The following is an 18,746-nucleotide window of genomic DNA, read 5'->3' as shown; positions in this document are numbered from 1 at the left end:
AAAATTACGCATTTAAAACAAATCAGTATTAAGATCAAGTCTTTAAGATCCGATGTTGAACATCATTTTTTTTTTCTTTTCACACGTACAAGTACAGTATGCATGATGTCGTAAATATACATCACACAAACTTTTTTCTCGTACAATTTTACTTCAAGAATTTACCTTTTAACAGGCATGTACATGTATGGTACATGTACACTGTACGTCAAAATTAAGTAGTTTTGTATAAGAGAAGGCAAGTATGCATACCGCAAACTTTTTTTTAAAAGTTATCTATAAAATTGCAAACGAACTCAATATATCAAGCATTCCTTGTAAGCTTATATAAAGGCCAGTACTGTTGTGAGATACTCTTCTAACTTTTTCCCCCATCCTGATTAAGTTTTGAACTCTTTGGACCTGGGTCTTTTTTCCCCACTATCTTACAATCTATTCCAATTTAAAGGCACTGGACACTTTTGGTAATTGTCAAAGACCAGTTTTGTCACATTGTGTATTAATAACAACAATCTGTAAAGTTTTGACTTGATTGGTCATTGATATGCAAGAGAAAAGAAAGAAAAACATCCTCGGTGCTCTAGAATTGCAAAGGTCGTGGGTTTGAATCCCACCCGAGTAATATGGCTGTAATGTTTTTCACAGAACTCAGGTGAAGTACTGAGTATATACAGTGCTAACAGACATCGTTGTATATGGGTAAAAACCATAATAAATAAGAAGATCCTTGATGATAAAACAAATTTGTGTCTTTGACAATTACCAAACGCGACCAGCTAGTGCCTTAATCGCTGTGACTTTTACCTGCGACGTCATTCTGCACTATGTGACTTTGATGACCTCCGAGCAGGAACTGAGTGATTCTTCATCAGCTTCTTCTCCCGATTCGAGGTGTTGATCAGACCTCGTTGTAACTCTGACTGTCACCTGACTACGCATCTCCGTGATTGGTGGTAACGAGGATGCGGTACGTGGTGAGGATGCAGAGTGCGGTGACGATGCAGAGTGTCTTGAGATTGGTCTAGACACAAACAAATAAAACAGGTAATCTTAAAACTAACACATGGTTCTTAAAGGCAGTAGACACTATATTGGTAATTACTCAAAATAATTTTTAGCATAAAAACTTACTTGGTAATGAGTAATGGAGAGCTGTTGATAGTATAAAACATTGTGAGAAACGGCTTCCTTTGACTTTGAAGTGACTTAGTTTTTAAAAAAGAAGTAATTTTCCACAAATTTGATTTAGAGACCTCAGAATTAGATTTTTAGGTCCAAAAATCCAGCATCTGAAAGCACAAAACTGTGGGTGTTAAGTTTTTTGTTTTCTTCCATTATTACCTCGCAAACCCGATGACCAATTTAGTTCAAATTTTCTCAGATTTTGTTATTTTATGCATTATGTTGAGATACACCAAGTGAGATGACTGGTGACAATTACCAATAGTGTCCAGTTTCTTTAACAACAATACTATCGAAGCTTTATCATCTTGGCCCACCCGTCGCAAACGACAAGGAGTTCAACGTCTGTCACAGTCATTGATGTAGCCTTGCGAGCAGACTGAGCACCCAGAGTGAATTACAGAACACCAGGAGGAGCGTTCTAGTGCAACAGTCTCCAAGGTGGCAACTGGGATCTTGAAAGCAGCCAAGTCTCGCTGTAGGGCATCCTTGAAAAGTAGCCTAGGGTGGTCAAAAGGTTGTGGCAACTGGGATCTTGAAAGCAGCCAAGTCTCGCTGTAGGGCATCCTTGAAAAGTAGCCTAGGGTGGTCAAAAGGTTTTGGCAACTGGGATGTTGAAAGCAGCCAAGTCTCGCTGTAGGGCATCCTTGAAAAGTAGCCTAGGGTGGTCAAAAGGTTGTGGCAACTGGGATCTTGAAAGCAGCCAAGTCTCGCTGTAGGGCATCCTTGAAAAGTAGCCTAGGGTGGTCAAAAGGTTGTGGCAACTGGGATCTTGAAAGCAGCCAAGTCTCGCTGTAGGGCATCCTTGAAAAGTAGCCTAGGGTGGTCAAAAGGTTGTGGCAACTGGGATCTTGAAAGCAGCCAAGTCTCGCTGTAGGGCATCCTTGAAAAGTAGCCTAGGGTGGTCAAAAGGTTGTGGCAACTGGGATGTTGAAAGCAGCCAAGTCTCGCTGTAGGGCATCCTTGAAAAGTAGCCTAGGGTGGTCAAAAGGTTGTGGCAACTGGGATCTTGAAAGCAGCCATGTCTCGCTTCAGGACATCCTTGACAAATAGCCTAGGGTGGCCACAAGGTTGTAGGGAAAGTGCACGTACATGTATCTACCAACACTGTACTCGAGGTGCTTATTTAGTATACATTTTTTCAGAAAGATAGGTTATTGAAGTTATATATTCTGAGACCCAAATATGTAGCCCCTTTTTTATGAATGGGGTTTTACCAGGTGCTGCGGCACATTCAGCAGGTACACAGTCAGGAACACCAGGGCGAACCTCTTCTCTTCTCCAGGGCTCGAGTCCGGTGTTCTTTACCTCTCGACCAAGACACGGTTCTTATTATTATAGCACTTTGATACATCCTCAGGGTGAGCCAAAGCCTTTCACCAGTTCACTATGCTATCATCAACAGGCCTTAAAGGCAGTGGACACCATTGGTAATTACTCAAAATAATTATTAGCATAAAACCTTTCTTGGTGATGAGTAATGGGGAGAGGTTGATGGTATAAACATTGTGCGAAACGGCTCCCTCTGAAGTGCCATAGTTTTTCGAGAAAGAAGTAATTTTCCACTGATTTGATTTCGAGACCTCAAGTTCTAAATCTGAGGTCTCGAACCATCTAAGCGCACACAACTTTGTGTGACAAGGGTGTTTATTCTTTGATTATTATCTCACAAGTTTGCTGACCGATTGAGCTCAAATTTTCACAGGTTTGTTTTTATTTTATGCATATGCTGAGATACACCAACTGTGAAGGCTAGTCTTTGTCGATTACTAATAGTATCCACTGCCTTTAAGCTCTCCTCGAAAATGGGACCCATTCACATGTACATGTATATTGTGTATGTAGCGCTTTCTAATTGGTAACAAGTTGTGTGTTGGTGTTCACCGTCTCTCAAGTAACTCACAAAATCGTGCCAAAATTCATGTAACATAGAAACTGTCTCTATACATGTAGTTGGAGGAATTCAACCAACTTGTGATCAAGCCTGCCATTGTACCACACAATACATGTATCCAAATCTAACACGCAAATTGCTTAGCCTTCAACCCTTTTTTTGCAAAAACAGAACAAACAAACAAGCTTGGTATCATCTCGGGGAAAATGTACCTGTTACTTTGATCTTCAGACTGCGTTAGTGACATAGACTGATCTGCCTCTGATTGTGAATGAATGTCGCCCTCGATTGTTGAGCTTTCACCGGACACTGGAGTTGATGAGGTGTCTGTATTTGTGACATTTATACTTCTGAGTGGTGTGTCATAAAATGAGTAGAGAGAAGGAGAGAAACAGATTAAAAGTAAAAACAAAATTAAATTTCAATAATTTTTGTTTTTAAGTCGATCCAATAAATATAGTTTGTTAGGTCTCTAAACTGATAAATTTTATAGTAACGCATGGGAGAGTGAGTTAAAGAATAAACAACAAATTTTTTACCAAGTTTTTACAAATTCATGGTAATGCAGTTAATAATTGGCCCACCCCTAAAATCAACAAGAAGTCATAGGCCTTCTACACGTTAATACATTAATGAATTACACGGTAGTTGGAAAATGGACTTACGTGTATGTATATTACAATTATCAACAAGAAATTGTTCCTGTATTTTTACAAGTTCATGGGTAATGCAGTTAATGATTATTCCAACCCTAAAACTAACAAAAAGTCAAAGGTTTTCCACATGTTAATATATTAATGAATTACATGGTAATTAAAAAATTGACATGGACAGACAAGATGGGCTGTAGTTTAAAGCAACACTGGAACAAAATTTAAGTTGCGTGATATTTAGAGACAAACAAAATTTATTGAGGTGTTAAATGTCTGTCGCAGTGATAGCGTTCCGACTCTCTCCACGATTTCCTGCGACACTGGCTGTAATCTAACGAGACTGCTGGCCACGGCGAGACTACTGCTTTAATGAAGATTAGTGGTCGGCAGCCAGCCTCTGCATGCAAGAGCAGTGATCTGGCGAGAGCAGTATTCGATCACGGAAACTTGTATCATTACGCCACGACTCAACTACATGTATCTCACCAGGACAGACCCTTTTCGACTTGTTCACAAGTCTAAATTTTTTGTTAAATCCAATAAGGTGATACTTTTGTTTGATATTTCTGGATGCAATACACAAAACCAACAGATTGACTAACAACTTCCACGTTCAAAAGATGTGACAGTTGGTAAAGAAATTCAATGAAAAACGCTAACTCTGTGGGCTAAATCGAGAAAGGTGACTGTAGTGTAAGTGCAACTCTGTGGCAGAAAGCAGAGGACACTGAAAAAGGGCCCTACTCCACGGTTTCAGGTTGTAGCAATGCTGGTGTGCTGTACGTCACCTTGATGATGACAGGTTGTACTGCCTTTAAAGATCCTTCAACATGACCCGAAGAGCACTAACAAATGTGATTATCGTTTAAAGTGTTTTAGACTAGTTTTATCATAATGCTGAAGTGATACAGGGGCAAATATAGAAAGATCAAAGTCACATGGGACACTTTAAGCAAAATACAGTGACTGCTTGCTGAGAAACAGCAACAAAACTGCCACAGTATTTTCACATAAACATCAAATCCATCCACGTATAACTATGTAACAGCACATACCAACAGCTGGCGGCAGTATTTGTGAACAGACACCGCATTGTGACAATCATTAATCGTCCCGCCACGAGTACTACAAAAGTAGCCGCGAATACTACAAAAATAGTCCCGACTACCTAATTAATGAACAACAACATTTACTTACAAAACACAATCAAACATCAGTTGTACAATCATTCATTCCTTTCACCGTGAGTTTGTACTATTGCGCCTGAGGCAAACAATACCCTATTAATAAAGTGACCCTATACTAGTGTCAAAGCCGCGAATATTTGAGGCGCGACTAGTCAAGTATTAATAATAAAGTCTTATAAAGCGCACGTATCTACCAAACAAGGTACTCAAAGCGCAGAGTATAATACAAACTTCAAGAAAGATAGGTTATTGCAGTGATAGATTCTGAGACCCAAAACCAATAGAAACAAACTCATGCATGTCTTGAGTCAAACTGAAATGTGGTTGAAAAAATTACGTTATTAATACATGTAATGGTTACATTAACCCATATATTCGCCAAGCTACAATGTACGTAATAATCCCTAATAAAAAAAAAAACGCTATAAACGTCGACCTACGGGATTTCATATAGGAGATATTTTGACATTATTCTTCAGAGAAGCAAATTTTACTCTACCCAGACCTAGTCTTAACTCACTCATTGAGTAGATGTTGGTTGAGGAGTGCAATGTGCTGATGGGCTTCCTCAAGCTCAGCGTTCAATAGGGAAATCCTCCTGTCTCGTTCAGCCAGCTCTTTGCGAAGATTATACACCGTTTCATCCAGAGATTCACAGAGAGCCTGCCCTCAAAACAACAAGAACATAACGACAGATTAAAGTGCCTGTCATTGAGTTTAATTATCATAGAAAGACGTAAAAAAAAAAATGGAAATTGACTAAACAGAGAGCCTGTCCAAACAGAACAAAACAAACTCATGAAATGTACTTTAAACGGTTACGATAGGCCTACTACAGCAGAAATTATTACTAGCTTTAAAGATGCTATGTCAGATTTTTGGCCCCAAACATTAAAAAATGGTATTTCAATGAGTATCACCCACTCTAACTTTTACCTTTAAAGGTCAGGAACCATGGCAAACATCTAAAACGTTTCTTATAAAACACATAAGAATTGGTCACATGATATATTGTCGGGATCCCGACAAAAACTAATTTTGAGCAATTTATTTTACTGCTACTCATAATTGGCGGACTTTTTCGAGCAATACCAATGGCTCAAATGAAAACTTTTAACTTTCTCAAAATTATTGAATTTGAAATCAAAATTTTGGGGTCAAATCAGCCATAACAAACTCATGAATCAAACTGGAATGTGGTACTGAAATCAAAGTGCCTGTCATTCTTTAAATGAGTCTAATTATAATAGAAAGGCGTTAACAACTTCAAGAAAACAAATCTTGAATCAAACTGAATTGTGGTACTGAAAGAAATTTGAAATTACAGAGGAATTTATTACCAGCTTTAAAGACAATGGACACTACTGGTAATTGTCAAAGACCAGTCTTCTCAATTGGTGTATCTAAACATCAAACCTTTGAAAATTTGAGCTCAATTGGCTGTCAAAGTTGTGAGATAATAATGAAAGAAAAAACACACTTGTCACATGAAGTTGTGTGCTTTCAGATGCTTGATTTCAAGACCTCAAATTCTAAATCCGAAGTCTCAAAATCAAATTAGTGGAAGAGTACTTCTTTCTCAAAAGCTACGTTACTTGAGAGGAAGTTGTTTCTCACACTGTTTTATACTATCAACAGCTCTTCATTACTCGTTACCAAGTAAGGTTTTATGTTAATAATTATTTTGAGTAATTACCAATAGTGTCCCCTGCCTTAAATTGAAAGACAAGCACCCCTACAAATATAATCTGGAAAGACAACATTAAGAGTCTCAATGTATTATTGTTGTTATTTTAACTGGATGGGGCTTTCGTGGCTAGAACTGATCATAAAATAGCTCCTGTAGCAATCAAAAGTCAACATTTTAGTATTAAGGAAGTACAAATACAATAATAAACTAATGTACCGGTACACAGCCCGACAGTGTTTCGTTATCTAAACGTAAGCGAAACTGAAAAGCAAAGAGACATCACAACATAAAAACACAATGCAACTAAAACAGAAAGTTTAGCAGGTACAGTGAAAATGAAACAGGGAAATAGATTTCGACTGAATTTGGTATCATTGGGACTAGCCGTGGCAAAACCAGGCAAATCCTGGTTTTAAACAATTAGAAACTGGGTTGAATTTGCTCAGCGAACAGAAGTGAAGACTTTGAACACAGTGAAAATAGGTCCTACAAGACAAGTTTTGTGTTTTTTCAGCACATTAATTAAAGACAGTGGACACTATTGGTAATTGTCAAAGACCAGTCTCCTCACTTGGCATGCTTGGTGTATCTCAACATATGCATAAAATAACAAGCCTGTGAAAATTTGAGCCCGATTGGCCGTCAGAGTTGCGAGATAACTATGAAAGAAAAAAAAAACACCCTTGTCACACGATGTAGTGTGCTTTCAGCTGCTTGATTTCGAGACCTCAAATTCTAAACTTTGAGGTCTCGAAATCAAACTCGTGGAAAGTTACTTGTTCTCTCGAAAACCACTCCACTTCAGAGGGAGCCGTTTCTCACAATGTTTTATATTATCAACCTCTCCCAATTACTTGTTACCAAGTGAGGTTTTATGCCGATAATTATTTTGAGTAATTACCAATAGTGTCCACTGGTATTTACCAGTTCTGGTAATTAAATACCAGTACTGGTAAATACATTGTACATGCTAAAACTTTGTTCGTCTCCCGAGATGAAAATCATTTTTTGAACATTACTTTATGTTTAACGGGACACGTTGCCTTGGATTGCATCGGCAAAAGTGGTTTTCCTTTTACTTTGCGAACTAACATGGTCGGCCATTTATGGGAGTAACAAAATTGACTCCCATAAAATGGCCGACCATGTTAGTCGACGATGTACATGTCCAAAGAAAACCACGCATGTTCAAGGCGTATTTGTGTGGATCACACTTATATAGTTTTATACTTTTATATTTCGAGGTCTCGAAATCATCCATCTAAACGCACACAACTTCGTGTGACAAGGGTGTTTTTTCTTTCTTTATTATCTCGCAAGATCAATGACTGATTGAGCTCAAATATTCACAGGTTTGTTATTTTATGTTTATAAATGTTGAGATACACCAACTGTGAAGGCTAGTCTTTGACAATTACCAATAGTGTCCACTACCTTTAACAGACGACACTCACCCTGCTTTCTTCAATGTTATCATGAGGACCTGGTGGATCATCGAGGCACAGAAACTCCCTTACCGGTCCACTACGGAGGAGATAATCACAAACAAAGGCGTCAGAATCACTTTCAAAACCCAATCAACAAGTAACTGATTTCCTTAGACCTTTATCATGCCTGCCTCCATATTGGTCTTGTTCCTAGTATCGAATAACAATAATGAATGCTACTAATCATTTTGCAAATAGGAACCAGACTATTTCGCTCTTCCAGCCTCAGTTTGGTAAAATTGATATCAATGAGAGAAATTCAATATGTTTGCACCATGATAAAGGTGTATAGAAACAGTTGTTATGTTAAATGGTTCGGGGCAAGCCTTTGCAAAGCAAACTCAAGATGAGCAAACCCAGGTATTATTGTGCCATACACATCCATGCAGAATTGTGTTTAGGGTGTTCACCGCCTCTTACGTAACTTACAAAAGCTTGCCCCTAATCATGATTAACCGTCTCCAAAGTCTGAGAAATTCAAATGTAAGTGGTAACTTGTGACCATACTCCACGTTGTGACTAAACTTGTCAATGTACCAGACAATATTCAAACCTAACACGTACATGCATGTAGCTTATTCAGCTCCCCTCCCCCCTGAAAGTCACTGTACTCTTTTTGTTCATACTCTGTACTACCGGTACTCACGTCAGTACAACATCTTTGTGGCCGATGATATTGTCAATGAAAGCTTGTAAACCAAGCTGCCTGTCCTCAAGAAAGTTCTGGTCGAAATTGCTGCCGAACCATCTCTTGGGGGGCAGAGACAGGCGAAATATCGGGAAAAGTTCCCTCAACTGTAGAGAAGAAAGATGAAGAAAAAGGGTTTAGGGCTATGCTGTGGTTACAGAGTTACGTTGACTACAGTAATGAAATAAGGGAATCAATGTGTGATGAAGAGGTTTTCAACTAGTGGTTTAATCCCAGCGAGGCCTGGTTCTTGATAATTTTACAGAGAAGAAGTCAAGGTAAATTATAAAGAACCAGGCCTCGGCGGGTTTAAACCACTAGTTGAAAACCGATACAACACACTTAGATTCCCATTCATAAACACCTTTTCGGTTAAAAACATCATCACTTTTTGGTCAAAAAGTAAAATAAATGCAAAAACTATAATTGTTAAATGATTTCTTTCAACACAACACCCCTCCAGCTATGAAATGGTGAAGCCCTCCGCCGCCCTCCAGTAAACAACTCCTTATAAGGGAATGCTGTGCACGTCGCGCCTATCGCGTGATGTGGCCCAACTGTTTCAGCCATTGCTCTCGACCAATAGGAATGAAGAAACTGTCTTATAGGAACAGGTGCAAGGTCCGTGTCATGCCCATAAATTAACACTTTTTACCGGTCATAAACAAAGGTTTATACACAACCACGTGACGCGCTCTCCACCAATAGGAATAGCGAAACTGTCTGAGGTATTTATGAATTTTTATTTAAACTGACAAACACCAACATCTTTCAACTCTGTTGAGTATTGAAGTATTACCCATTGCCCATAAAGCAAAATGAGATCAAGCCTCTCTCAGTGTTTTTTGGGGGAAACAGCTCAAATGTGGAACTGTGCAGATAGTGCATGGAGGAAGAAAATAGAAGGAGTCACAACAAAGATCAAAGATTTAATGTCTGCTGCCGCCGTTCTAAAGCAGCAGCCGCGCACGCGCGCGCTGTTATCTTACACTGTGCTGCAGAATGCACTGCGCCCAAAACTATTGCTTATCGCGCCCACGCACGCAGCGCTGCCTGTGAACATAAACACATGCAGTTAAAAGATTGCCGTGCAGATAGCTGAAGAAATTATAATAATAATCATCATAAACGGCATTTAAAGACGCCCTACTAAGTAAACTAAATCACAGCGCTTACATAATAATTAAGTACATGAAAAAATAATTATAATTAAAGAAAAAATGAAATGAAATGAAATGAAAGCCACCTGTAATGCAATAAATTGATTAATGTTGAAATAGATATGTTTCGATCATATTCTTGAAACAATTTGCGCTACAATATTTTTTATTGCACAGCATTGCACACATTAGGGGGATTGAAATTATAAAAGCTAAACAATACGTCTTTGAATTTGTCAATTTGTTGGCTCCCGGAGATAACCGGAAATATCCTTAAAATAAGTTGCTAAAAAGACCCTTTATTGTAATATCTGAATGTTATATTTAACGTAAGTCAGCTTCGGATTGGCCAAATTCGACAATCAAAACATCAGAATACTCGGTGGAAAAATTGCTGTTGAAAACAATGAACTGCGCAATGTTAAAAGCCCGCTAATAGTAGTGCGCATGCGTTTTGTGTTTATTCGTTTGTTTACAGATTTCTTTCCTCCAATTATGAAGGCCTGCTGAAGCAGGCTGAGCGACAGAAGACATTGTACACAAAGGGTTTGTCGCGCGCGTAAAACTGGGGCGCGCAGCGCGCGGCCGTAACGTATTTCCAATGGGCCATTTCGAAGTGCGTATTGGTTTTGAGATAAGAGGCTGGGCGATGTGACTCCTTCTATTTTCTTCCTCCATGGATAGTGTAACTGCTCGTTTAGATTCTAGTCTTGTCACAAGTTTTCTGGCCCAGTGAAATTTTGAGCTACAATCCCTGCGTTGGTTTTTTCCCCCAAATATGAGCCAGGCTGTTTTTATTAAAGCCTAGGTAACTGGTGCGACTGGTGTTGTAATTTCGACTGTTGCTTCTAAGGCAAGACACGACTAAATCAGGTTAAAGGAACATGTTGCGTTGGAACGGTCGAGTTGGTCTTTGAAAAGCATTTATAACCGTTTGTTTATATGAAATGCATATGGGTGGAAAAATGTTGCAAAAGTACAATACAATGATCCACACAACCATGCCTCGAAATTTCGTGGTTTTCCTTTTATACCGTCGACTAACACGGTCAGCCATTTATGGGAGTCGACTTTTTTACTCCCAAAAATGGCAGACCGTGTTATAGTTCGCAAAGGAAAAGGAAAACCACGCAATTTCGTGGCAATGTTGTGTGGATCATTGTATTCTACTTTTAAAACATCTTTCTAACCATATATGCATTCCATAACAAACAGTTACAAATGCTTTTTATAGACCAACTCGTCCGTTCCAAGGCAACGTGTTCCTTTAATCATGCCAGCACAACTACTACAAAAATAGTATAGCATTATGTTTACCTTGTCATTGACTCTCACAAAGTCTGTATACCTGCGGAAGATTAGCCAATTATCTCTGTCAGATCTCCGTACGTGTATTTTAAAGACCTGGTAGAAAATTGAAAAAAATTAAACATCTGTAGCGATGCCTTGAAGTTTCAAAATTCAGGCCGACAAACATCGGCGTATGGGTAAAAAACAAAATTAATATTCTTTATCCCCAATGCAAATTTAACATTTATTATATCGTTGCGGTACCCGCTGCCAAAACATAGAATTCGAACTGCCTCTAGCTGCCGGGCAACCTCGGTAGTCTAGTTGGTAAGACACTGCTCTCGAATTGCAAGGGTCGTGGGTTCGAATCCCACCCGAGTAACATGCCTGTGATATTTTTTCACAGGACTCGGGAAAGTACTAAGTATACAGTGCTAACACACATCGGTGTATGGGTAAAAAACAAAATTAATAAAACTATATCACCTCAGAACACTCATTGGAACACACTTTATGGAATGCTTTATGTCACTGCATGCCTATCCAATGAAATCATTGTACATTATAAAATCATTGTATCCATTGAAATTGGTGTGCCGGTATGTAAGACCAGTGAGCACAACCTCGCTACCATGGGCAGCATGCCGTATCACGCTAGCTCTGCATACGTCTCTAACCCCTGGGAGAGAAAATCTGATCCGTGTATTTCACTGGCTATCATGTACGCGAAAAATTTGAACGCCGTGCGTCTCCAAAATGCTCTATACATGTACGCCGAAACGCTGTCATGCAACACTGAATGCTAAGGCAAGTTTATGTCTTTTTGTACACATAGCGCATCCAGCGTGTGCGTGACTAACGCCCAAAACAGAACGGATCAACCACAGGACTAATTGTAATATCCCTTATATTTGGATATTTTCAAGTTACACTTCCAGGGGTTCTGATCAAGCAAGGCATGCCGGGAAAAAATGGCGCGGCGAGATCCACGTTCAGCCTTACACTTCACAGAGGCAACGAAGGCAATTGCCTCCATGACCCCTGGTCTTTGCCTTAGTGCCCTTGAACATTGAAAGAAATGCTCCAGTCAAAATTAACTGTTTCCTTATCTATAGGGTGCCCTCTACCATCAACAGGGTCAAGGAGAAAATGACCTGGTGCCCTTGCTATTTCAAAAACGAAGCATACAGCCCTGCACGTTTACGGCTCTTGAGTCGGGGGAACATAAATAATGTACCAACGGAATACATGTATACATGTACATGTACTGTACCTTGATCATGCCCACCTTACATTATCGGAAATAGCCCACGGTACATGTATGAGCTTTGCATTAGTCTAGTACTAAATTGATTGACATTCCAGTGTGTTGTGCCATAGGCATGATAGGAAACAGTCAAACAATGATTCTGTCAACATCCGCAAACCATTGTAGTTTACAACATAGGCCTATTTACCACTGGCACTGTTTTTCAACTCTGTAATCTTATCGTAATAGTATTGGCAGATGATGACAGATCGCCTACAGTCTATTACCATGGTCTTACAAAACAAATGTTGCACACTGACGGGGTCCATGCGTTTGGTACACCCTACAAATGGCATCGGAGGCAAACATTTGACTCTTCTTGTGTACACAATACATCACAGTGTGAAACAAATTAATCTACAATGTATTGTCGCATTAACCATAACTACCAAACTCCAATGGTTTTGTACTATTTTTTGGTAGTAAATAAGTTATGGCACAAATGAGAATATAAAAAGAGGAATTCTGGGGAGTAACCTCTGATGGACTGGTATCCAATCTAGAGTGGGAATATATAAATACTCCCAGTCGTTTTTATGCCAAGGAAACCGAACTTAAACATTGGTCTGATGAGTCAGGCCTTATACTTGGAGGGGGCAACAAATGCGATTGCCTCCATGCCCCCCCCCCCCGGTCATTGCCTTGATGCCCTTGAAATGCTCTTTACCAAGGAGAAAATGCCTTGGTGCACTTTCACCTTTTGAAAATGAACTATACAGGCCTAATGCAGTATGCTTCGCTTTTGAAAGGGTAAGGGCACCAATAAAGACTTGTAATGCGCACATATCCACCCTGCTGGGTGTTCAAGGCAATTTCTCCTTTGCAAAGGGCACCCTATGATTAATTGTAAATTTCTACTACAGAGCATTTCAAGGGCACCAAGTCAATGACCATGTGGCACGGAGGCAATACCTTTGTTGCCTACGTGAAGTATCAGGCCTGCTAATGAGCAACGTATGCATAAGCCTATTGGATCGGGACATATTTTTTATCCGGGTTTTGTTTTTTTCCCGCAACTTTTAGAACAATTTGTTTTATACATTGTAAATATTTGTCCCTCCTTAATCAATTATTTCTTAAATAATGTGAAATAGTGTTTTTTTTTCTTCTTATTTTTAATCTCTGTATATTTTCCTGTAATTCGACCTCCGGTCGCCATGGGAATTTGTTTTTTAAAATAATAAACCAATAATGAATGAATGAATGAATGAATGACAGCTAAAGAACCCACCGTGAATTTTGCTCTTTGCTCCATGATTTCATAACCAACGATAGGCGCTTTTAGTCTCTCCTCACCCGTCTCTTGAACTGTTACATTCACACACGTTCCTACCCCCAGGCTATTATGTCTGGTGGCTCCATCCCGTAGTCCATCAACAGGCCCCCCTGAAGAAGCCCCCTGTAGCCTGGAAGGAAGATTCTTAGGCCTGGGTGGTGTACCCGAGCCTGTGGTCATTAAGGCACTACTCTCTGGTATACAGTCTATCTCGTCTCCATCCGAGGATTTGGATTGTAAGCTCCTTGTGGACGAGGAGGTTGACACACTTTTCGTTGTCGTGTTCAGAGAAGCAGACGATGATCGAGCTTCACGAGCCGTTTCCATCATGGGTGACGTCACGTCGATATGGTGATGGTCAAAGTTGTCTTCCATTCTTACACAGTCGTTCTAACAATTTTGCAAGGAGGACTCTGAAATTATAAGACATTTTGAAGAACATTATTATTTAGGTTAAAATTGGGCATCACAGCTCGGTTACAAAAAAATTCATCTTAAAACAAATTATCTTGATAATAACGATTTGAAATTGAGGCACGACCTGTTGCCTAAAAGTTAAGATTGATTTTAAAATAAATGGATAAATCTAAGCTCTTTTGGAAAGTGGGCCCTTGGCCTATATGATCTGTTTATATCATAACCAAAGAAATTTGCAGTTGGGTCTGTCCACACTAATGGGTCTTTTTGGTTCCAAAAGATAACTTTTTGGACTGTGACTGGGAGGGTACACAAAATACAACATTTTTCCCTGTATTTTGTTTTGTACAATTCTCTGCTGATAGTGAGTGTGCTTACCAAACAGTATAACAAATGTCTTATTATTTAAGAAGTTATGCAGTTTTCTTTAAGACACATTGCTTGTAACGAGGACAAGAATTTTGTATTGGAATTGACTAGAAATGGATGACACAAATAATTAATTAATTGATTTACTCAAAGGTTAATTAAGTTAGACCCATTGCCCCTATTTTTATGGTTATCTGTAAAAACCAAGAGTACCTTGAGGTTTTTCAGCTGGTATGAATGTTTGTTTTTAACATGGACAGACATATTGTGACAAATATCTGTCCATGTTACAAACCTAGTATTTTCAAGATAATTCTCTGTAGTTTCTTGAGTACCCACGCAGATGTCTTGGTTTTGCCTGGAAACATTCTTTGCAGGGACAGCATTGTAGGGGACAACATTTTTGGCAATCTGTTTATATTATTATGCCTTTCTCACCATTTATGTACGAAATGTCTGTCCAAGATTTCCCTGTTACAAACATAATCATCTTGAAGATGATCCCCAGTTATTGCTAAAATACAGATAAATGTGTCTTGCTCTTTGCAACCAAAAACCTTGAAGTGATTTGGAATGTGCATGGGAAACAAGCTTGACAAAACTCTTCTTGTTTATTTTTGTCACCCATTTATAAAAAAAGTCACATCAAATGGTCCCATTAGTGTGGACAGACCCATTTATGGAAGTAGGGCGCTTATTACAGGTTAAAATCCCACTCAGTACTTTAAGTTGCATTATTTGATTGATGCTATAAATTTTTCAATATTCCATTCCTTCGCGCATTAGGGTCTACAGTAGCATCGGAGCCGGAGGGTTACGAAGCATACTCGAGTGAAAAGGGCGAAATGGTCAAACACGTACAATTTCAACAGCAAGTCAACAGATATTTGCTCATTTTTTACCACTTTCGAAAATTATGATTCAAATTCTATGAACACGACCTTAATCCTCAATATCTAATAAATAACACTCAAAACACCATTGATACAATATTTTGAAAAAAAGTACAAAAACTTACTAGATCCCGGAGCAAAACAGTCACAAATGTGCCAGTCTGAAAAGTAGCACTGCTATTTTGTGACTTCCCGATATGTTCAACGCTTTAGTTTTTGGTCACCAAGTGCTGAACCGCAGGTACCAGTCAGCCAATTGAATTGACGACCTGACGAGCCTCGGCAAAGTTGGACTAAACCATTCTGTAAAAGGGGTGTTGCAGTGCGGCAGTGCGTGCCCGCTATATGAGGTGATGAGTGAACAGCGGGCCGGCCTAGTAAACGGACAGCGTACACGCACTGCCATATATAACACCCCTTCAGAATGGTTTAGTCCAACTCGGCCGCTGCTCGGCAGGTCGTCAATTCAATTGGCTGGTACATGTAGCTGCGGTTCAGCACTTGGTGACCAAAAAAAAAGCGTTGAACATATCGAGAAGTCACAAAATAGCGATGCTACAGGTTCAAAATAGAACCTGGGAAATTTGTGACTGTGCCGCTCTGGGATCTTGTAAGTTTGTGTCCTTTTTGTTCAAAATATTTTTTTAATTGTGTTTTGGAGTGTTATTCATTAGACATTGAGGATTAAGTTTGAGTTCTTAGAATTTGTGTCATGATTTTTGAAAGTGGGAAAAATTGAGCAAATCTGTTGACTAAGTAAACTATTTCGCCTTTTTCACTCAAATATGCTTCGTAACCCTCCGGCTCCACCGTCGACAGGAGGGTTAAGTTATCGCAACTAGGTCTATAGGTAAACATAATTTATAAGGTTTATCGCAATTAGACAAAATATCCAGTGAGGGCATGCGCACGTCGTGGCCGTGCATGACAACATACAACGCTCTGTAGCAAATGCCCCATCTGCCTACCCATAACGCATTGCAGTTCTGATTCGCGATAAAAAATGGCAAATGGATGAAAGAGGATGAAGCAGTAGACTCTGTAGAGCCCAATTAATAATAGTAATAGCCTACCAGAGGAGAGAAGGAAGGGGAGAGTTAGGGAGATACCACAAATTTAATTTTTTGTATTTTATTTTTATTACAATTCCCAATTTTGTAATAAATTAGCTAAATATACCCAATCAATTGAGAATCACGTCATAACATTCACACTCACAGTCCCACTGCTAACCAAGTCCCCCAGTCAGCGTGAGCATGGTCAGGGATAAAAAAAAAACATTTAAACAAATTGTTGAGAAATAAAACTTGCGGCGAAATACTATTAAAATACCAAAGCTTTTTTCATTATCATTAAAGGCAGTGGACACTATTGGTAATTACTCAAAATAATTATCAGCATAAAACCTTTCTTGGTGACAAGTAATGGGGAGAGGTTGGTGGTATAAATCATTGCGAGAAACAGCTCCCTCTGAAGTGCCATAGTTTTGGAGAAAAAGGTAATTTTCCAAGAATTTGATTTCAAGACCTCAAGTTTAGAACTTGAGGTCTCGAAATCAACCATCTAAACGCACACAACTTCGTGTGACCAGGGTGTTTTCTTCTTTCATTATTATCTCGCAACTTTGATGACCGATTGAGCTCAAATTTTCACAGGTTTGTTATTTTATGCATATTGATAATAATGATAATCATTATTAATCATTATTATCATTATTATTCTGATTATTAATGAGATACACCAACTGTGAAGGCTAGTCTTTGACAATTACCAATAGTGTCCACTGCCTTGAATTTAATGGTGACGGGAAAAGGAAACCATTTTCGTTTTAAATATACAAAGAAAACAGTGCATTCCTTTTGGCTTTGCCTTTAGACCATAGTCTAGAGAGGTAAAGAGCGTCGTCAGTCATCATGTCTCATGCACACAGTCAACGAACAAGCAAGCAAGGTCAACATGACCATGAAATCTACCTCCATGTTCAGAGTCACGAGTGACGACGGTGCCGTAAACTCCTCCCATAATAGTGCAGTAACTAGGTAGAAAAACACATACAAAGTGGATACTTACGAGTAGGGTGGACCATGTGTAAATGTAGCACATTTATACCACATTAGAGGAAAGTGACACAACTTAGTTGACAAAATCAGCTGCTTATTTTTGTAGTGCCGAGCACTTCTCGATCCACTGTGTGTGCGAGATATCGAGACGACAAGAAGATCACATGCACTTTTTGTAGTAAAACCATAAATGCCGCCCTCTATTGAAAAGATTGTGCCAACAACAACAACACCGTTTTCGAAACGGCTACTTGGTTGAGCCGCTGCAGGCCTAATACGCCTGTTTCAGTTAGCTTATGAGGAATAGGAGACTTTCCAACGCTAGGCGGCAGCAGACATACCGGGTAAATTTCCATTGTTTACGTAGTTCTGAACATGCGCATAATTCTGAGAACAATGGATTTACCCGGTAAGTCTGCTGCCCTCTATCGTCCCAGAAAGTCTCCCATTGGCCTACCGCACCAAAGAAGTGGATGTTTTCCAAGTTACCGACGGAGCCCATGTCGTAACGAAGAAGATAAGCGGTGGTGCAGGGCTTTGCACATATTATTTGTGACTGGTACCCTGTTAATTTCTGCTTAGCAGACAAAATGCTAAGCAATACTATATTTTCTGCTTGAGCAACTCTATGAAATTGGGCCCTTTCAGACATGACCACAGTTGGATTTTAGGGTTATGATCAACGTCGGGGGAGGGGGGAGGGGTGACGATTATAAACAAGGCTCGGTTATCAAGCGCGTTTATGAAAAGGTTCAGTCTAATCATCCAAAAAGAGAAAATGAACTGGAACACTAAACAACCATACTAAATTTTATTGCCGAATCCAAATTATTATCAAGCACGTATATTATGACAAAATTGATCTGATCCTAGCAGTTTTTCTACTTTGTTTTTGCCCTACTCGTACAAAAATGTTAAGAATAATAATGGATGAAAAATAATGGATGAAAACAAAATTGTCAATACCTGCCAACCCATCTCTTACATGAGGGTAAGGAACATACGGAAGCCAATAATATGATAACAAAATAACATATTCAAGTTAAGAATTTGAGGTCCCGAAATCATGCATCTGAACGCACACAACTTGGTGTGACAAGGGTGTTTTTTTCGTTCATAGTTATCTCGCATCTCCGACGACCAATCGAGCTCAATTTTCACAGGTTTGTTATTTTATGCATAATGTTGAGA

At 39.2% G+C, this 18,746-nt stretch overlaps 1 protein-coding gene and 1 non-coding gene across 2 annotated transcripts; one reads left to right on the top strand and one right to left on the bottom strand.

Moving 5' to 3' along the window:
- Positions 1 to 637: 637 nt before the first annotated feature.
- LOC117289215 (sorting nexin-16-like) lies at positions 638 to 17,708 on the bottom strand. The gene is made up of 8 exons (XM_033770231.1): positions 17,566 to 17,708; positions 13,772 to 14,229; positions 11,259 to 11,345; positions 8,740 to 8,888; positions 8,061 to 8,130; positions 5,437 to 5,579; positions 3,289 to 3,426; positions 638 to 1,021 (listed from the first exon to the last, which is right to left on the bottom strand). The coding sequence occupies exons 2-8, from the start codon at positions 14,189 to 14,191 to the stop codon at positions 823 to 825; spliced, it is 1,206 nt and encodes a 401-aa protein (XP_033626122.1). The 5' UTR covers positions 14,192 to 14,229; positions 17,566 to 17,708; the 3' UTR covers positions 638 to 822.
- On the top strand, positions 11,541 to 11,613 carry Trnas-cga. Its single transcript has one exon. It is a non-coding gene; the product is annotated as a tRNA-Ser (tRNA).
- Positions 17,709 to 18,746: the final 1,038 nt, after the last annotated feature.

This window comes from Asterias rubens, chromosome 4 (assembly GCF_902459465.1).
Source record: "Asterias rubens chromosome 4, eAstRub1.3, whole genome shotgun sequence".
Classification (NCBI taxonomy): Eukaryota; Metazoa; Echinodermata; class Asteroidea; order Forcipulatida; family Asteriidae; genus Asterias; species Asterias rubens.
This window is presented reverse-complemented; position numbering and strand designations above follow the sequence as displayed.

What these genes read in the sequence shown, in the direction of transcription:
- LOC117289215 (XM_033770231.1), bottom strand. Translation starts at nt 14,191, where the DNA reads ATGGAAGACAACTTTGACCATCACCATATCGACGTGACGTCACCCATG. An exon ending in TTGTGAGAGTCAATGACAAG is followed by an intron (nt 8,889 to 11,258) that starts GTAAACATAATG and finishes TCTTCTCTACAG; the next exon opens with TTGAGGGAACTTTTCCCGAT. An exon ending in CACAAAGATGTTGTACTGAC is followed by an intron (nt 8,131 to 8,739) that starts GTGAGTACCGGT and finishes TCTCCTCCGTAG; the next exon opens with TGGACCGGTAAGGGAGTTTC.